The 19551-nt window shown below is 41.5% G+C and overlaps 1 protein-coding gene and 1 non-coding gene across 2 annotated transcripts in view; both read left to right on the top strand.

The window, feature by feature from the left end:
- KLHL6 (kelch like family member 6) overlaps positions 1–19292 on the top strand; it is a 61209-nt gene extending 41917 nt beyond the window's left edge. Inside the window, exons 4-7 of the mRNA XM_055307679.1 lie at positions 6597–6834; positions 12356–12558; positions 14334–14547; positions 15844–19292. Of these exons, the coding sequence (XP_055163654.1) occupies positions 6597–6834; positions 12356–12558; positions 14334–14547; positions 15844–16145 (957 nt within the window). The 3' untranslated portion in view covers positions 16146–19292. The remainder of the gene's footprint in view (positions 1–6596; positions 6835–12355; positions 12559–14333; positions 14548–15843) is intronic.
- Positions 13168–13271, top strand: LOC129498971 (small nucleolar RNA U13). Its single transcript, XR_008662245.1, has one exon. It is a non-coding gene; the product is annotated as a small nucleolar RNA U13 (small nucleolar RNA).
- Positions 19293–19551: the final 259 nt, after the last annotated feature.

Here is a 19551-nt window from a genome sequence, read left to right as displayed (position 1 = left end):
GTGCTGTTCTGGTGCCTTTTTCCCGTCTTCATCTAGTTGATTTCTACTCCAGCTACATCTTTCTCATTCTCATTGTACCTAGTGCATTGCTCTATCATAGCACCAACCGCTACATGGTAACCATTGACTTCCTTGTTTGTAAACATCTTTATACTGGGAGCTTGTTATGGTCAGAAATATGTCTTACTGCACTTTTCATCTCCAGACCTTAGGAGACTCCCTGGAATAGAGTAAGCAGTTGGTAAATGTTTGTTGAATGGATAAATGAGTACCAAGATGATGAATATACATATCATTTGGATGTACCAGATTTTCCTTAACAATTTCTGAAGAAATGTTTTATTCAAAACTTCATAAAGACAAAAATAGTCTTAGTGGAGAGAAACAAACCCATCAGGAAATAATAATATAGGGACAGTGTGTTAAGTTTATACACATGAACATACACACCTATATAGCACTGTACAATAGTTCTGAGATTGGCTACCAAACCTTCATTAAGATATTTTTTAAAAGATTTTATTTATTTATTCATGATAGTCACAGAGAGAGAGAGAGGCAGAGACACAGGCAGAGGGAGAAGCAGGCTCCATGCAGGGAGCCCAACGTGGGATTCGATCCCAGGTCTCCAGGATCGCGCCCTGGGCCAAAGGCAGGCGCTAAACCGCTGCGCCACCCAGGGATCCCTTCATTAAGATATTGATAGAGATCCTAGCCACAAGTGGTTTAGGAATTGTCTGTCTGAGGCCCCTGGAGCCTCATCCTTTTCCTGTGTGTCCTTTTCTAGTTCTGTGTTGTCCTCAATTCAGTTCTGTGTTTGTCATCAATTCACTCTGCAAATATATCCTTAAATGTTCGGTAGAATTTACCAGTGATACTATCAGAGTCAGGAGAGTTTTGTTTTGTTTTGTTTTGTTTTTTTTAGATTTTATTTACTTACTTTAGAGAGAGATTGAGAATGCAAGTAGGGGAGGGAGAGGAACAAGCAGACTTCACACAGAGCGGGGAGCCCAAAATGGGGCTTGATCTTAAAACCCTGAGATCACGACTGCAGCCAATGTCAAGAGTCCAACACTCAACTGACTGAGCTACCAAGGCATCCCAGGAGTTTCCTTTATGAGGTTTTTAACTACAAATTGTATTTCTTTAATAGATACAGGGCTATCTATTTCTTCTAGAATGTACTTTGGTAGTTTGTGTCTTTCAAAGAATTTCCCCGCTTCGTAGAAGTTGTGGAATTTATTAGCATAAAGTTGCTCACAATATTCCTTTATTATCCTTTTGATATCTGTAGGATCTATAGTGATGTCACATCTCTCACTCCAGATATTCATAGTTTGTGTCTCCTCTCTCTTTTTTCTGATCAGTCTAGTTAGAGGTTTATCAATTTTATCAGTTTTTCCAAAGAAACAGCTTTTGGTTTCATTTGTTTTTATGATTTATTTCATTTATTTGTATTCTGATGTTTTAAAGTATTTTATTCATGAGAGACACACAGAGAGAGGCAGAGACATAGGCAGAGGGAAAAGCAGGCTCCCTGCAGGATCCCATAACCCTGGGATCATGACCTGAGGCAAAGACAGACTCTGAACCACCCAGATGTCCCTATATTCTGATCTTGAATTATTTTTTCTCTGCTTACTTTGGGTTTACTTTTATTTTTTTTAAGTGGAAGCTGAAGTCATAGATTTGAGAACTTTTCTTTTTTTCTAGTATTGTCAATAGTACTATAAATTTCCCCCTTATACTACTTCAACAGTATCCCATATATTTTAATAAGCTATACTTATACTATGTATGTATTTTTTGCAAATAAATTCTGAATACTAACTATATGCCAGATATGGCACCAGGCACTACAAAAACAGTCTCTGCCTTGTGAAATTTATTGTCTGTCAGAGAAGCCCAGATACTAGGCAAATGAACAGTGTTGAGCAGACTGATGGAGGGAATCCAGGCAACCATATGAGTCCTACCCTATGCTGGGTATATGGGTTGCTGGCAGATGGCTCAGAACTGTGTAGCAAAGCCCTCATAAAACTGCAGATAGTGTCTGTCTCTGCAACTGATCTCAGTTCAGCATTTAAAGTACAGAGTCTTGATCAACTACACTTCCAGTATTCTAGCTATTTTTATTTCTGCTTCCTTTTTCCTAAGTCCCCAAAATGCAGGTGATAAAGATTTTCTGCTGATGTAAAATATCTCTGCTATGCCTTCTGCAAAATTGCTGCTATGAAGTATGTGCTCTGACTCTGGTATTTGCAGTGTGGGGGAGAGTGGGATTATGAGTTTTGTATTTAGGAGAAGAGAGAATTCTGATATCTGGGAGAGTTTCCAGTGGTAAGAACCTGGGCTTGCATTTAGGCAGATCTAGGTTTTAATCTTGACTGCACAATTTACTGACAGTGTGTCCTTGGGTAAGACACTTAACTGCTTGAAAGCTCCCTCCTGACTTGTAACATGGTGATAATAATGCCCACCAACTGATACAATTGTTTTGAGAATTCAATAGGATAATGAATAAGATGTGGTTAGCACCCTGTCTGGTACATGGTAATGCCTCACAAATAAAGACTGTTCTCATTCTTTCACAGTTCCTTTATGGTGCTTATCTCACACAACCAACCATTTTCTTTCTCTGAAGCTAAGATTTCTCTTTGTGTCCTAGGGTTGCTGCCACTTTCTCGTTCCATTTTTACAATCTTGGTAAATGAACCAACCAACCACTGTAATCTTCGAATGGGGTCTAATTGCCAGTTCATTCCCTGAAACTCCCTGTCTGCTCACTGCTTGAATGATCTTGGGTTTACTTCTGTTAATAGTAGTGTAAGTCTGAAGGCTATTTTCTGACTACACTTCTCCCCTTAACCTTCCTTTTCCAAATTAAACCTTTTTTATCCTATCATCATCTCCCCCCTTTAACCTTATTCCTCCTCTAAGCTTATGGAGGTGGCAATAGTGGGATATTTAAGAAAAATAAAAGCAAATGTCAGTCTGCATTTGATTTAGGAGTGGTAGCGAGGACCTTCATTAAGAGAAGTCTTCTGGGGATCCCTGGGTGGCTTGGTGGTTTAGTGCCTGCCTTTGGCCCAGGGTGTGATCCTGGAGACCTGGGATCGAGTCCCACATCAGGCTCCCTGCATGGAGCCTGCTTCTCCCTCTGCCTCTGTCTCCATCTCTCTCTGTGTGTTTCTCATGAATAAATAAATTAATTTTTTAAAAAAAGGAGAAGTCTTCTGGAGAAGAGATAGTTTCCCCTTTATTTTATTGCCTCCTAAATTTCCAGCAACCACCTTGATTTATACCAAAGGCTGCTCTGACATGTGTGGTAGCTCTTCCTCCTGAGTGGAGCAGAAGCTCACCCTTAAAGACAGCTTTGTTGAAAAGCAGCACGGTCACTTTTGTTGGTCCCCTAGTGTAAGTCCTGTTAATGAGTAGTCAGCAAGGTGCAATTGTCTGTTCTATTTTTAACAATCTGAAAAGAAACTGGTTAGGCCTGATTGTTGCATATGATTCATTAGCAAACACTTCCATGTGTCTGCAACAAACTTGCACATCTCACTTCAGACTGGCACTTGTGCCTTTGGGGTTAATATTTTGTCAGATGTAGCTGAATTTACAGTTTGATAATGGTGACCACCTGGGAGTTCTTTGGTGCCAAGTAATAAGGTAGATCTTAATACCCATCAGTTAGATGGTTATATTAGTTATCTATTGCTGTATGACAAATTATCCCCAAACTTCATTAGTTTAAGACAACAAATACTTATTATATCACAGCTCACAGGAATCTAGGCATGACTTAGTTGGGTGATTCTGGCTCAGGGTCTCTCATGAAGCTGTAGTCAAACTGTTGGCAGGGGCTACAGTCATCTCAAAGCTCAAATAAGGTTGGAGGATCAACTTCCAAGCTCACTCACAGGATTGTTGACAGGATCGTTGACAGGTTTGTTGCAGGTTGTTGGCTGGAAGCCTCAGAGTTTCTTGCCATGTGGGCCTCTCCATAGCAGCTGGTTTTCCAGAGCAAATGGCCCCAGAAAGACTGAGAGAGCAATCAAGATGAAAGCCATTGTGCTTTTTATAGCCTAGTTTCAACAGTGATAAACCATCACCTCTGCCTTATTCCACTGGCATAGAGGCCAACCCTGAACACTGTGGGGGGAACATAAAGCATAAGTACCCTGAGGTGAGAATTCCTGGGCCCCACTGTGGAAGCTGGTTACAACAGTGATTTGGACTGGAAAAAAAGTCTATATCAAAAGTATTGGGTTACCTAGCTCTCCCATTCATTCATTCATTCATTCACTCATTCAACAAATGTTTGTGGAAACCCACAACCTCCAAGCACTTGTTCATTGGAGAATAAGGGCTGTCCCTGCCATCAGGGACCTTATAATAAATTACAAGGAAGTATGAAAAGTACTGTGATGGGGAAATCCGGGGCTGTGGAAATGTGTCGAAAGTCAAGAATGGCTTTTTAGTGGAAAGGACAAAGAGACATTACAAATAATGCCAGTGACTTAAAGGGTAAGTGGATGGGGAGGTGGTGAGGGAAATCAAGGACAGATATTGTGGGAATACCTAGATAGCAGGCAGGAATGCAGAGGTTTCAGTCAATGGGAGCAGAGTCTTCCACAAAACCCAGGACTCAGGAATGGGGTACCAGCCTGGGAATCAGGAGTAAGATCACAACTCGTCCAGTCCCCTATTGGCCAGCAGGTTATTGAGGCAGGAGGGTAGCCACTGTGAAGAAGAGACCTGGCTTTCAAAGCTTGAATAAGGGTCACACAGGGACCAATTTGGAAGGCTAATGCTGTCCTCTAAGCATTGCTCCATAATCCCTAATCCTTTTGAAAGGACCAGATTACTGTTAGGGGTTGCATTTCAACTGTGGGAAAGAGAGACTTAGAGCCTTGAAGCAGGGCAGATAGTTGGAAAGAAAATCACAGAGTGGCAAAATTTGTCTTTGGTGCCAACTCATTGCTCAGATCCTGTCCTTGACAGTCTTGCCACTGTCCTCACAGTACCCCCGGTTCCTAGGATTGCCCCTCCCACTCTTACTCCAACTGTCTTCTCCACTGTTCACACCCTCAGATTCTGCCCATTGCCCCATACAGCCCCACTTCTTTCTGCCAACCTCCAAAAGGGGGCCCTGTGACAAGCTTTATGGCCATGAATTGAGGATGCAAAATTTACTGTATCGGACTCTTTGGTACAGAAAACCAAAGTCTCTTATGGAAAAGTAGAGTTTGGGTGTTGACTGATCTGCTTACTTGTGACCATTGATTAGATTCACCACTTGAGGGCAGCCCTGGTGGTGCAGCGGTTTAGCACTGCCTGCAGCCCGGGGTGTGATCCTGGAGACCTAGGATCGAGTCCCACATCAGGCTCTTTACATGGAGCCTGCTTCTCCCTCTGCCTGTGTCTCTACCTCTCTGTATGTGTGTTTCTCATGAATAAAGAAATAAATAAATTTTTAAAAAAATAGATTCACCACTTGAGGGGGTTAGTTTTTGCTATTGTAACTTGTTTGTCACATCTGTGGTCAAGATTGAAGTTTCATTGCCTGTGTTAGGTCAGCCTCAGCTTGCAGGTCATCTGGAAAATGGGTGCTGGCTCTCTCCCCACAAGCCCACCTGCGGAACCTTCCCCACTGAGTCCAGAGGGTGGATCGAACCAGGAGGAGGGCAGCTCTCCCTTTTCCCTAATAATGCCAATGTGACATCTCTAGCTGCTCCTACTGCCGTGACTATCTATTAAGGGCTGTGCTTATGCCAGGTGCTCTGCTCATCCCTCTACATCAAAACCTCAGTGAATGCTCACAATGATTTCTTGACATAGAAGTGATTACAGCCATATATTGTGTTGCTCCTCCAAGGTCACATAGTCATAGGTAGTGAAACAAGGACCAAACTCTGATGTACTTGACTTTCAAACCTCTGTTCTTTCAGTTGGGTTCAAATATCTGTGGTGCGGATTTCTTTGCTTGTTCAAGGCTCTGAAGGGTCATATCTTTGATGTAGGGGTCTAGTCCCTCAACATCCCCAGCCACACTGTGCTTCTCTTTGGCTCTTTTCCCCTAAGTCTGTAAGTGCTCTTATATGCCTACCGTCAGGATTTCTCTTTCAGAAGAGGTCTAGTAGTGAGCAAAGTCTGGGATATCATCAAGAAATTGAAACCAGGAAGGGAAAAAAAAAAAAACCAGGAGGGAGTGGAAGGTGGCCAGAAATAACATTCCAGGGTTCAAGCCTTCAGACCAGGCAGGAAGGGTAAAGTGGGAAGTGCGTTTGATAGTAAATGAACCTGGACTTCCTAAGATAGTGGCAAAAGCAACAATAGGTAATCTTTGTTCAGTATCTATTATCTATGTATACCTGCCTGCAGACCAGGCACACTATGTATATGATATCATTTCATCCTCACACAAACCTATGAGACAGTTACCACTAAAGTCCCCATTACACAGATAATGGAACTTCAAGGTGAAGTCACATGGTGGCAGAGTTGGGAACTGGGCTCTGCTCTGTCTGGCTCTGTAGCCTGGGCTCTGAACCTCTGTGTCTTCCTGCCTTTACATACTCCCATTGGTTTTCCAGATCATTTCGGAGCGCACCAAGCCCAGGATGCATGAGTTTCAGTCTGAGGTATTCATGATCATTGGCGGCTGCACGAAGGATGAACGGTTTGTGGCGGAGGTAACCTGCCTGGACCCCCTGAGGCGCAGCCGCCTGGAGGTGGCCAAGCTCCCCTTGACGGAGCATGAGCTGGAGAGTGAGAATAAGAAGTGGGTGGAGTTTGCATGCGTGACATTAAAAAATGAGGTCTACATCTCAGGTAAGCAGGAGCCACATGATGCCAAAGTAAGCCCCCAGTGGCACTATGTATTTTCCTGAGTGAGAGCCAGGCAACCAACTTAGAAGAATTACTGGGAATGGCAGTGGTCTAGCTCTGACTCTGTCAACATGTGGAAACCAGGAGCTCAGGTGGTCTTATCTTGGAAGCACATTCTTACTTAACTGACACTAACCTGTGAGCAGTATCATACGAGATCTGGGGAGCAGGAAGACAGTTCTGGTACTTCATGGAAAAGGAAGAAGGAAAGTGATAGTAGAATTTATCTGATATTTGCTAGAGATGTAGGACAATGAACTGGGCCCTGGGGATGCAGTAATGAATAAAAATGTCTGTTCCTCTGCCCAAACCTGAAACCTCACTTCAAGTTTACTGTCATACTTTTCAGTGCTCCAGTAGCCACAGTACTTTGTCATTTCTCACTTCTAAGTTATTTGCATATTTACAATTATACTTTTATGTGACTCCCATTAGTCCTTAAATTCCAGGGGAGTCAATACCATCCTGCCATTACCCTGCACTGCACCTGGCTACATGGTAAATGCTTAATATTTATTAAGCAACAAAGTCTCTACCACCTTTACAGCACAGTAGATGCATTTATACTTTAGTGGCACTTAATCATTTGCTTCTCACATCAACTCTATAAGGTAGAGTTACAAATGGAGAAAACACATGCTCTGAAAGATTATGGGACTGGTAAATGTCAGGCAGGGCTCCAATCCAGGTTCTCTGAGTCCCATGCTCTCCCCATGATGTTAGAAGCCACCCAGCTCTTTTTGGGGCCCCAAGGGAGGAGTCAAGCCCTCTCTCAGAGGCTTTGTCTAATCTGAGGTTGTTTGGGGAAGAGCTTCTTCCCAGAACTGACTTCATCCAAAATCGTGGTCAGATCAGCTCTTCCCTAGGTATGTTAATACCATAGCTTTTTGTTTATCATGTAGAAATATTTTTTGATTGTTGTAGAAGATTCAAATAATATAGGGAGTATACAGTAAAATATGGCAGTTTCAACTGTGCCATTACAATACTATACCTTTAACTTTTTTACAAAATAGTTTTATATTGTCTTAGACTAAGTAATGCTAATTTGTATAACAAACACTAAATCATAGTGACTTATTGCAATAGTATGTGGGCCCTGGGGAGAGTGGATCTGCTTCACTCAGTCATTCAGGGACCTAGGCTCCTTCCATCAGAGATGCTGCCATTTTCCACACATCGCCTTCAAAGGAGGATGCATTTCAGAAAGACAGAGACTCTGAAGGAGTTGAGAAGGCACACCGCTCATAATAGCCCCAGCCTGGACAGCAGGAATCACTCTGCTCACATTCTATTGGCAAGAACTAGCCACATGCTCCCCCTGCACTGCCAGCCCCCATACAGGGGGACTAGGAAATTTAGTTTGCCTGTGTGCCCAGGAGGAAAAGACGGGTTTGGTAACCATAGTCAGTCTTTGTCACATACACTACCTGTGTTATTCTACAGCTTGTCCTTCCCCTCACTTAGATTTGTTGTTGTCTGTTGAAAAATGATACAACCGGGCGGTCGTGTAGCGGTTTAGCGCCGCCTGCAGCCCAGGGCGTGATCCTGGAGACCCTGAATGGAGTCCCACGTCAGGCTCTCTGCATGGAGCCTGCTTCTTCTCTGCTCTCTCTCTCTCTCTCTCTCTCTCTCTCTCTCTCTCTCTCTCTCTCTGTGTGTGTGTGTGTGTGTGTCTCTATGAATAAATAAATAAAATCTTAAAAAAAAAGAAAAATGATACAACCAATGCATGAAGGTGTGCTTGTTATACACAGTTAAATCATGGAAGATTGTACTTTAACTAGCAATCTATTTTGGACATCATTACGTGTTGATATAATGGATCTATCATATAGATTAAGTGATGTAATACATGTAAAGTGCAGTCCCCAAGCACACAGGACAACTCAGCAGTGTTATCCATCATCATCAATACTGGCACTCTTCACCAGCTATATGGCAGTCTATGGAATGAATAAAACACAGGGTTTTTTTTTTTTTTTTCAGCTTTTATATTCCCCCTGGGAAAAAAATGCTGCAATAGGCATTTTATTTTATTTTTTAAAACTTTTTTTTAAAAGATTTTATTTATTTTAGAGCATGAGCACAGTCAGGAGAGGAGCAAAGGAAGAGGAAGACAAGCAGGCTCTGCACTCAGCACAGAGCCTAACATGGGGTTCATTCCCACATCGGTGAGATCATGACCTGAACTAAAATCAAAAGTCAGATTCAACTAATTGAGTCACTGAGGCATTCCGCAGCAGGCATTTTAATACACTTATATTTATGAACCTGTGCTGCTGTTTGGCAAGATTCCTGGAGGTGGTCATAAGATATGTCCGTTTAGAATTATAGGTATTGCTTAATTATTCTCCAGAAAGTTTGAATCAATTTACAGTTCAACCAGTGTTGAAAGACAGTGCCCATTTTCTACATCTTTGCTAACATTTTTTATTGTGAATTAAATTTTTTAATAGCTTAGAATATTTACATTTACATTATTGGATCGTTAATGATGTTAGCATATTTTCATATATTATTAGCCAACACTTTATTTTTTTAAAAAATCATCTATTCCTACTCTATGTTTCTCTATTGTTTGACTTTTTATTAATTTTTTGGAGCTCTTATTACATATCTTTTGCTTGGGACTCCTGGGTGGCTCAACGGTTGAGCGTCTGCCTTTGGCTCAGGGCGTAATCCCAGGGTCTGGGATTGAGTCCCACATTGGGCTCCTTGTGGGGAGCGTGTTTCTCCCTCTGCCTATGTCTCTGCCTCTCTTTGTGTCTCTCATGAATAAATAAATAAATAAATAAATAAATAAATAAATAAATAAATAAATAAATAAATGTCTTTATATATATAAATATATAAATATTATTATCTATATAAATATATATATATATATCTTTTGCTATTTGTATTGCAAAATAGTTTCTCTCAGACTATGGTTATCTTTTAACTTTGACTTACATTTCGCATAGTAACTTTCTTTCCTGTGTGATTCTATATTTCCTGTCATGCTTAGAAAGCCCCTACCCACCCTAAGATCATCAACATCTTCTCCTATATATTCTCCAGTTACTTTTATGCCATTTACTTTTGAAATTTTAACTGTAATATGAAAGAATGATCTAACAATTTTTCTCCAAATAGTCAACTGTTCTAATACCATTTATTTAATGATCCTTATATCTTTCAGTCTCTTCTGTACTCTTGTTTTTCATCATTTTGTCTCATCTTATGTCAGTACCACAGTGCTTTTATTACCATAGCTTTCTATTTCAATATTTGCTAGGAAAAGCCTCATTCATTCTTTTTGAAAAGTTTCTTAGAAATTTTTCCAAATTTACTCTTCCAAATGAAATTTAGAATAACCTCTTCAAGCTCCTTGAAAAGTCCTGAAGGCACTGAATGTATTGATTAATTTGGGGAAGGTTGACATCTTTGCAATAACATGTTGTCTCATCTATGCACATGATACGTGTCCCACTTAATCAGGTCTTCCTTTACATCTTGAAGTAAAAATCATAGATTTTTTTCTTTTTAATAGAGTGTGCATATATTTCTTTGAAAGCACATAGTTGGGATGCCTGGGTGGCTCAGCGATTAAGTGTCTGCCTTCGGCTCGGTGTGATCCTGGGGTCCCGGGATTGAGTCCCACATCAGGCTCCCTGCATGGAGCCTGCTTCTCCCTCTGCCTGTGTCTCTGCCTCTCTCTCTCTCTCTCTCTCTCTCTCTCTCTCTCTCTCTCTGTGTCTCTCATGAGTAAATAAATAAAATCTTTAAAAAAAGAAAGCACATAGTTATAACTTTTTAAAAAGATTTTATTTCTTTATATTAGAGAGAGAGCAAGCACACATGAGTGGGGGTAGGGGCAGAGGGAGATTCTCAAGCAGATTCCCCCTTGTGCGTGAAACCCAAACACGGGACTCTATCTCATAAGCCTGAGACCAGGACCCGAGCCAAAACCAAGAGTCAGACACTTACTTAACCGACTGAGTCACTCAGGCGCCCCTGTTTTATGATTTTTGACACTGCCTAAATGGGATCAATATCACACACGGTATTTTGAATAGAGGCCTCTAAAAGTTATACAACCCAAGGAAAAATGTTTAAACTATATGAGCAAACATTTCATGGAAGAAGAAGAAGCTTAGTCTCCCTAGCAACCAGGAAAAACCAAACTATGACATTATTTTTCTCCATCAGCTTATAAAACAAAACGAAAAATGCTCTTAATATATGCTGTGGGTGGGGTAGAGGAAGATCAACCAGGACAGCTATGGAAGGCTCTTTGGCAACACGTATAAAAATTCAACGTGGGCAGGCTCTTGACAAATCTCCATTCTGAGCTTTATCCTAGAGAAACACTTACCCAGGACACAGAGCATCATCAGTGATACATATTGCCCCACTCGTGCACATTTATAAGTCTGAAAAGTGCATCTTTTACTTTAAGTAGTTGGTGGTACTCTGTGCTGATGGGAAATGGAAACACAAAGCTGTAAAAATATTTTATTAAAGTCACCAAAAAGGGATCCCTGGGTGGTGCAGCGGTTTGGCGCCTGCCTTTGACCCAGGGCGCGATCCTGGAGACCCGGGATCAAATCCCACATCGGGCTCCCGGTGCATGGAGCCTGCTTCTCCCTCTGTCTGTGTCTCTGCCTCTCTCTCTCTCTCTCTCTCTCTCTCTCTCTCTCTGTGTGACTATCATAAATAAATAAAAATTTAAAAAAAAGTCACCAAAAAAGTCAGTTCTCCTTTGTGTTGGTCTCTTTCCCTAACTGGATTATGTATTTTCTGTTTATTAAGAGAGTGATTTTGAAAAAAAAAATATTTACCAGCTCATTCTCAAATTATCTATTGTGAGCACCTCATTCTTTTATAATAAAAATTATTTAACAATAGGACAAATCCCACTTAAGTTTTTGTATAGATTGGAGATTTGAACTGAGACAATTCTGTAAGATTTCTTGGTGATTTTTCCAGGTTTGTATTTATCTAAATAAATAAGCAAACAGAACTTAAGATGCCTTCTTATTTGGCTGCTGGTCAAGGCCCTACTATCCCCACCACAGTAGTCCAACCTCACCTGTCCTGCCCTTATTCCTGTCCCTAGGCTGCACAGATACCAAGTCCAGGCTCCTGTTGTCCCCTACCCACCCATGTGGACTTGGGTGCCACTTCCCTGAAGACATCTCTGGACCCAACTCATTCAGCCACCTCTTCTCTGAACTCAGAGCACAGAGGTGACACATGACACGGTCTGGTACATGATTCGCTCCAGCCTCACACTGGTTCTCTCTGTTCCCCTGTATTGGCTCTGTCTCCCCAACCAGACCTCACATGCCTTCATGATTTCTTTTGTTTAGAGGGAGCTGGCCTGGGGATATAGCACTTAAGGACTATGGGAAATTATGGAAGAAGCTCTATTTCTGACATACCTGGTGGTTTCTTAAATGTTCTGTATCTCTTCTAGGTGGCAAAGAAACACAGCACGATGTTTGGAAATATAATTCTTCAATCAACAAATGGATTCAAATTGAGTATTTGAACATTGGCCGCTGGAGGCATAAGATGGTGGTGTTAGGTGGCAAGGTCTACGTGATTGGAGGTTTTGATGGCTTGCAGAGGATCAACAATGTGGAGACCTATGATCCCTTCCATAACTGTTGGTCAGAGGTATAGGAGATTTATTTCTATGAGTAACTTTGTATTAATACTTCAAAGCTTTAAAAAAAAAAGTATATGCCAATATAGGTATATGGCTTTCTCATCTCTGTGCTCCCACTGAGAACATTGTTGGTGGCTCTGAGCTTCCCTCCTAAAAGGAGCCATTGCTACGGCATTACTGATCAGGTCATAGAAACAGCTTCGTTCGAGGTGGGGAAGCTCTTGTAGACACCTGTCTATCCAGCCAAAAGCCCCAGATTTAGAGGTGGGGCTTGGTCCTAACCACAGTCTGCATGTCTTAGTTCAGAGTCTCTGTCTTCTCAGATGCCATCTGCCCTGTTGTCGCCACAGTGGGCATACAGGGATCCATTTACTACACTGTTTACTGAGTCAGAGTCATATGGTAGTGTTTAGAGGTCAGCCCTTATTTATTTGCCTATTGATGATAAACCATCTATACGCTGCTTGCATATATATGTTGTTTAGCAATTCAACCTCAGCTGTATATCATTGCCAATCAGTGGGCATAAAGTTTCAATTATCCAAGGTGAATAAGCTCTGGAGAACTGCCTACAGATAACAATACTACATTTTATACTTAAAAATTTATTTAGAGAAATCCTTCTGTAGTGTATAAGTGTGATAGTAGAGTGTTCACACCATTGTGTGATATATGCCTCCCTCAAACCTTGTTAAGATCTTGGCACATTACCCGACTGACATGGAAAAATAATTTGCTAAGAGAGTAGATCTCATATTGAGTATCCTTGTAATAGTAGTAGTAGTAGTAGTAGTAGTAGCAGTAGTAGTAATAATAATAATAATAATAATAATAATAGTAAAGTGATCTCACTTCCTATATTTCCAGGTTATTCCCAATTTCAGATTTTCTTTCTTTTTTATTCTCCTTCTTTTTTTCTTTTTTGATTTTCTTTCTTCTTATCAGATCATATGTCAGAATATGTTCCACTTTGGGGAGTGTAAAACATGGTCATCAGAGACACAAGCAAAGGTAGCCAGGTCATCATGGCATCTAGCCAAGATCTGTCAACCTAAGAGAACAGAAGTATTATGTAATGGAACTTCTAGAGGATTGAGAGGACTAATGCCTGTGGGTTCTGTATAGCCCTTAATATTTATGGCAGTGTATCTCAGATCTTGTCAACTTGTCAAGTCCCATTACAGAGTTGCTCTATGACTCAAGAGGGCCATATCAATGGAAAAGAGGCTCTTGGAAGTCCTCTTGAGTGCCAGAAGGTTCACAGGGTGGAAGCACAAGTCTGGCTTAATACCTGAATCTTCATGCTGCCCCAGTCTGGGAGTCCACATACCTATGGCCACCTGAAACCCTTATACCAGCTTTTCTTCATAGACATAAACAATAAGGACAATGCCTAGCACATAGTAGGCACTCAGTAAATATTTTTTGAATGAAAGAACACATGAATGAATATAAAGATGCATGTCTATGAAAGCATTTTCCTCCAACATTGGCTGGTTTCATCTGTAGAAACAATTATTCCTATAAACACTTTTCCTCTCCTGATTAGCTGGACTATAGAAGACAGAGGCTGGAAACATCCATCACTCAGCCTGTTCTAGTCTGTGTCTGAGCCCACAGGGAGGGTGGGAAATGTGTGTTTTGAACCCTCCACAGGCTTGTGACTTCAGTCAGAGGATGCCCAGGTTTATGTCCTCTGGCTCCTGGCCTGTGTCCTGTGAGCTACTGTAGCAATCAGCAATTTGTGACTGACAACTTCTCCTGGTGCCCTGTGTCTCTGCAGGCAGCGCCCCTTCTTGTCCACGTCAGTTCCTTCGCAGCCACCAGCCATAAGAAGAAGCTCTATGTGATTGGGGGCGGGCCCAATGGGAAACTGGCCACAGACAAGACTCAGTGTTATGACCCTTCAACCAATAAATGGAATTTAAAGTCATCCATGCCAGTGGAGGCTAAATGCATCAATGCAGTCAGTTTCCGGGATCGCATCTATGTTGTTGGTAAGTGAATGAATGGCATCTTATTTAGCTGAGGTTCCCCACCCATGCAGCCATGCAGGTAGATCAGATAAGGTCCTCCTGGGAACTCACAGATTCCGGGTGATTTGGGTGAAGTTGAAAAGGAAGAGGAGATGGGATTGGTCCAGGCCTTGGTGGAATTTACCGTGGCAGTCCTGGATGCAGAAGCAGCCCACTTTCAGGGGACATGACACTGGGGCCCAGTGGAGGAGCCAGAAGTTGCTACAGGAAAAAAAGTGTATTGTAAACTTTAGAAATGTACAGAAATTGAAATGTGCACAGTTTATCAAGTGACCGATAAATGATAACTATCATTATTTCTTATATTGTGTTCATGAGAATTTTACTCCTTCCACTTGATTTGAGGGCTCTAAAAAGTTGCATTTAGCCAAAAAGAAAGGCTGGCTGGCCAGACCACAGTTGGCATGTAAATGTTAAGGATGATCTCAATCCTGACTATTCATGAGAATCACTTAGGGAGCTTTTTACAGAAATGCACATAGCTGGGGTTTACCCCAGACCAATGACATCACAAGGAGACGGGATGCTGACCAACAGTGCAAGTTGTTTCTAATGTGCAGGTGGTTTTCCTGCGCAGCCACAATTGAGAGTCACTGATTTTAGGAGATGCCAAAAATACGTAATTTCAGCAAATAAGAGCTAATTGGAGAAGGCTTCCCAGAGGCAAAATACAGGGACGGATTAAGGGAGCCCTTGCTTCAGGTTCCCTGATTCTTTATGGTCAGCCTCATGACTTCAAAGCTCATCTTCAGGTAGTAATTTGGACTGGTGCCCCAGGGCATGCTCAGTCTACAAAAGATGCCACCACCTCTAGTCACTGCCATGTGTTGATAGTTTCTATGCACCAGACCTTCTGCAGGGGCCATATGCACATGGTCCCTTTTGATGTCTTAAAACCACCACAGTGTCAGTGCTTATGGTTACAATAAAAAAAGTGGTAGAGCTGAGATTACAAACTGAATGCACCTGATGCACCAGATGGTATTTCTTCTAGGGAGCCATCTTAGGGTACATTTTGGCACCATGTGAAGCTAATTGTCCATTTAGAACCTAATGCCTGGCCACAAAGTTTAAAGGGCTCTGAATTGTTTCCAGCATAAGACTGGTGGAATCCATTCGAGCTTTCTGGAGAGCCATGAATCTACTCTTTCTATTGGCAAGATGGTAGATTTGACCTAACAGAAGTAGGATTTTTGTGGTTAAAGGGGAAGAAAACCAGAAAAACAGTGAATGCCCAGTGTTTCCCTTCCTCTTCAGGAGGGGCCATGAGAGCACTATACGCCTACAGCCCTCTGGAGGACAGCTGGTGCCTGGTGACCCAGCTCAGCCATGAGAGGGCCAGCTGTGGCATCGCGCCCTGCAACAACCGACTCTACATCACTGGGGGGCGGGATGAGAAGAACGAGGTCATCGCCACCGTGCTATGTTGGGACCCCGAGGCCCAGAAACTGACGGAGGAGTGTGTTCTGCCCCGGGGGGTGTCACACCATGGCAGTGTCACCATCAGGAAATCTTACACCCATATCCGGAGGATCGTGCCTGGAGCAGTGTCGGTGTGACTGTGGGAGGGCGCAGGACGGGAGCCCCTGGTACTCTAGACTGGATGCCAGGAGACCTCCCTCCTCACCTGTTGCCCAAGTTCATCCCACTAAAGACAGTAGACTGGGCTTGAGCTACAGGCCGTTCACGTGGGCTCCCTGCAGCTCCCCGTGGGGGTTCCTTGGAAGTCACAGCTTTGGGATACTTGAGACCAGCCAGGAATGTTTGCATGACCTACCTCAGGAGGAAAGAAGAATATTTAACATTCAGGACACACCTGTTCTGTGCCAGGTTCTGTGCCAGGCACTTCTGTATATCAGTTCATTTAACCATTGTAACAACCTGGTGACCAGATATTATAATGTCTGTGTTATAGGTGAGGAAACTGTGCTTCAGAAAGACTTAGTGCTTTGCCCCTGGTCATTCAGTTTGTAAGTAGCTAAGCCAGGAGTGTAAACTGAGGTCTTTGCATTGCAAGTCAGTCCTGTTCTGTCATGCTATCTCCAAGTAGGAAACAAAAACTGGCTCATTTTTTTGTTCTGACAAGTTTGCTAAAGGATTCACTCAGCAAGGCGGGGAAATAAAGTTCTTTTTTTTCTTTTCTTTTTTCCTTACATTTAAACCATATGGAATCCCTAGTGTTAGAGCCTTTGGCTCCTTGTCAAGAGTGTCTCATATATTGTTCCATCTGACAGGACTGGGAAATGGGTCTGGGAGGACCTATGTGCTTTGAAAGAGATAAAAGGTGTTCCCCCATCAAAACCTCTATTTCTTATGATCACGGAGGTACATTTCAGACTAGAACTGTCATTGTCAGATGAAATTGTACTTTCAGCACAAACCAGTGCACTGGCCTTTTCATGGCCAACAACTGTATTGCAATATAGAAAGGGTTTTCCAGAGACTCAGGATGATTGAGATATATATCAATAAATAAATGTAAACATCCCTCCACTGCTGGCCACTGCAGGAATGACTGACTCTTCTTGACTGTATACTTACTACTTTTTTAGACTGTGATTTGAGTCTGTGTCCCTGAGGCCCCACCTCCCTGGAACCTTGTTTTCAGGATCTTTTTAAGCCCTTCTTTTTGGTTTTTGGATCAGTCTGGCACTATTTTGACTCAAAGAATAGGGTCTGTCCTTCACTCTAAGAGGTAGAGCTCTCAAATGAGCTCATTGGAAATTCATTCTAATCCCCAAATTGGGGAAAAGATTAAGAGATCCTGTTTCATATGCTGTACTTAAAAAACAACAACAATGGTAACAACATAGTAACTGCATTACTCAGTGTTTTATTTTCATCATATGATTTCAAATCTCTTTACAGAGTTTTATTTCAGGTTAGATGTGGCAGATTGTGCTTGTATTCTGAGTAGTTTGGGAAGTTAGAGGTATTAGAGTTGATAGTGAGTTGAATTTTCATAGAAACGTTATGATTAGAAGAAACTAAAGTTCAAAGTTGATTTTTTAAAAAAGACTTGGAACATTACAAATGAGATTTATATGTATACGTAGGTCATTGAGGATAAATATAAACACGTAAGTCTGTGAAAAGCTCTGTGCCTGAGCGTCTGGTTAGGTTGAGCTCCCTGCTCTGAAGAGTAGGATGGGAAAATATGAACATATTTGTGGAAATTTAGAACACATTACAGTAAGTAGTGTACTCATGAGCACTAATAACCTTAATGAAGCTTTCAACAGAAACAATTTAATCTAGTTCCATTTAGCAAACATTCAAGGAGTTCTGTTTGTCAAGCTTTGGGAACACCCATGAGAAACACAAACCCCCCCTCCCAACACTCAATAAACTGGTAAACAAGCCTCTAGTCAACATTTTAATTTTTCTTTTCATCAAGTTAGAGAAAAATGAAATATATGTGAAGTTATGAGATTACATCCATGTCTTTATTGCCCTTCCAATGGTCATCTTGGAAAGCTGTGCTCTTGGGTCAATGATGTGGCCATTGCTTACATACTTGACTTTCTTTGAGATCACCTTCAGAAACCATGTATGAGCTATAGGAGGAAACATTTACAAAGACAATTTCAGGGAAGAACTTCCAAAAAGATAACAAATGACAAAATCAATGACATGTGTAGAGAGCTTCCCTTGGAAAAAGAATGTTCCTTGTCTTGGCAGTCCTTTGATAAGAGCAATCAGCAAATTTTGTACCCTCAGTGGACAAGCCCTACTCTGGGAAAATGAGGATTTAAGATCTCTGTGTTATAAATCTGGTTGTAACTGCAGGACCCAAGTTTCAGGACTAGTTCAGAATATCTAAATGAAGGCAAGAGAAGGATTCTGTGTGATTCTTATTTCACCAGATAGGCAGTTAAATTGTAGAATCTCAGATGCCTGGCCCTCAAGAAATAGAAATTCTCAATAATGGCATGGGTTGGCAGACAGTTTACACCTGTTAAAACACAGAGTTCTGCACTTAAAGCTGCCAGTCACCAGCTTTGAGGGAAAGAAAACAGTCCAAGTAATTTGGGGGAACATTATAAGCATTTCAGGATTTAAGCTTCTAGGCACTAGCCAGGGAGGGAAGCTCTTAAAATCTAGTTTCCATTAATAGATAAATAATCAAAATTTTAGTTTGTGTAGCTGTCATAACCAATACCACCTGCAGGGGGATGAGGCAGATAGGTGCAGGAGCAGCCAGAGGCAAAGGGCCCTGGGCTGAGGGTGGGGCATGTGAGACATCCTGGCACTGCAGACTGGATTTTGAAGCAGGTCCTGTGAAGGCTGAGAACACCTGAACATCAATAGATAATGTTCTCTTCTTAGCCTTCACCACAGTCTGCAATCTGTGGCTTCAGGAAACACACACACACACTTGCATACTGCCCTTGAACTCAAACTATGCCCTCAGGGAAATACAGATATCATTTGCTTATAGCTGTGAAAGTATAGGTTTGCTATTTATAAAAGCACTTGAGGTACTGTTATTTACATATCCTACTTGATTTTGAATAAGTACTCAGAATTTTTCAAGTGTGTATCTTATATAAGGTCCTAACTTGGGGTTGCAAAATCACTTTTCCCTTAATATCTAATTTGAGTGTTGTATTAGATCTCATAGTCTGAAGAGTCAACCTTCATGGAAATCCACAAATATCTCAAATATGGCTCTTGCAAAACCATCTTGACAGGCCGAATTTTCATATTTATGGGTAAAATAGTCAACGCTCAGTTGACCAAATCCTTTAAGCATTTTGGTTACATGGATTTGTATTTTTTTAAACTATCAAACTAAAGATATTGTTTAATGTAAATATGCAAATAAAGTTTGTATTTATTCTATAACGTGTGGAACAGGTAAGAATATGTTGTACACCATCCCTAGGTAAGTTTTTGTTTGTTTGTTTGTTTGCTTGTTTTAGTTGATAAAGTAAGTAGTATCTGAGTAGAAATAAATTTAGG

The sequence above is a fragment of the Nyctereutes procyonoides genome, unplaced genomic scaffold (assembly GCF_905146905.1).
Source record: "Nyctereutes procyonoides isolate TBG_1078 unplaced genomic scaffold, NYPRO_anot_genome, whole genome shotgun sequence".
Lineage (NCBI taxonomy): Eukaryota > Metazoa > Chordata > Mammalia > Carnivora > Canidae > Nyctereutes > Nyctereutes procyonoides.
The sequence above is the reverse complement of the archived record's forward strand: the minus strand, read 5'-3'. Positions and strand labels throughout refer to the sequence as shown.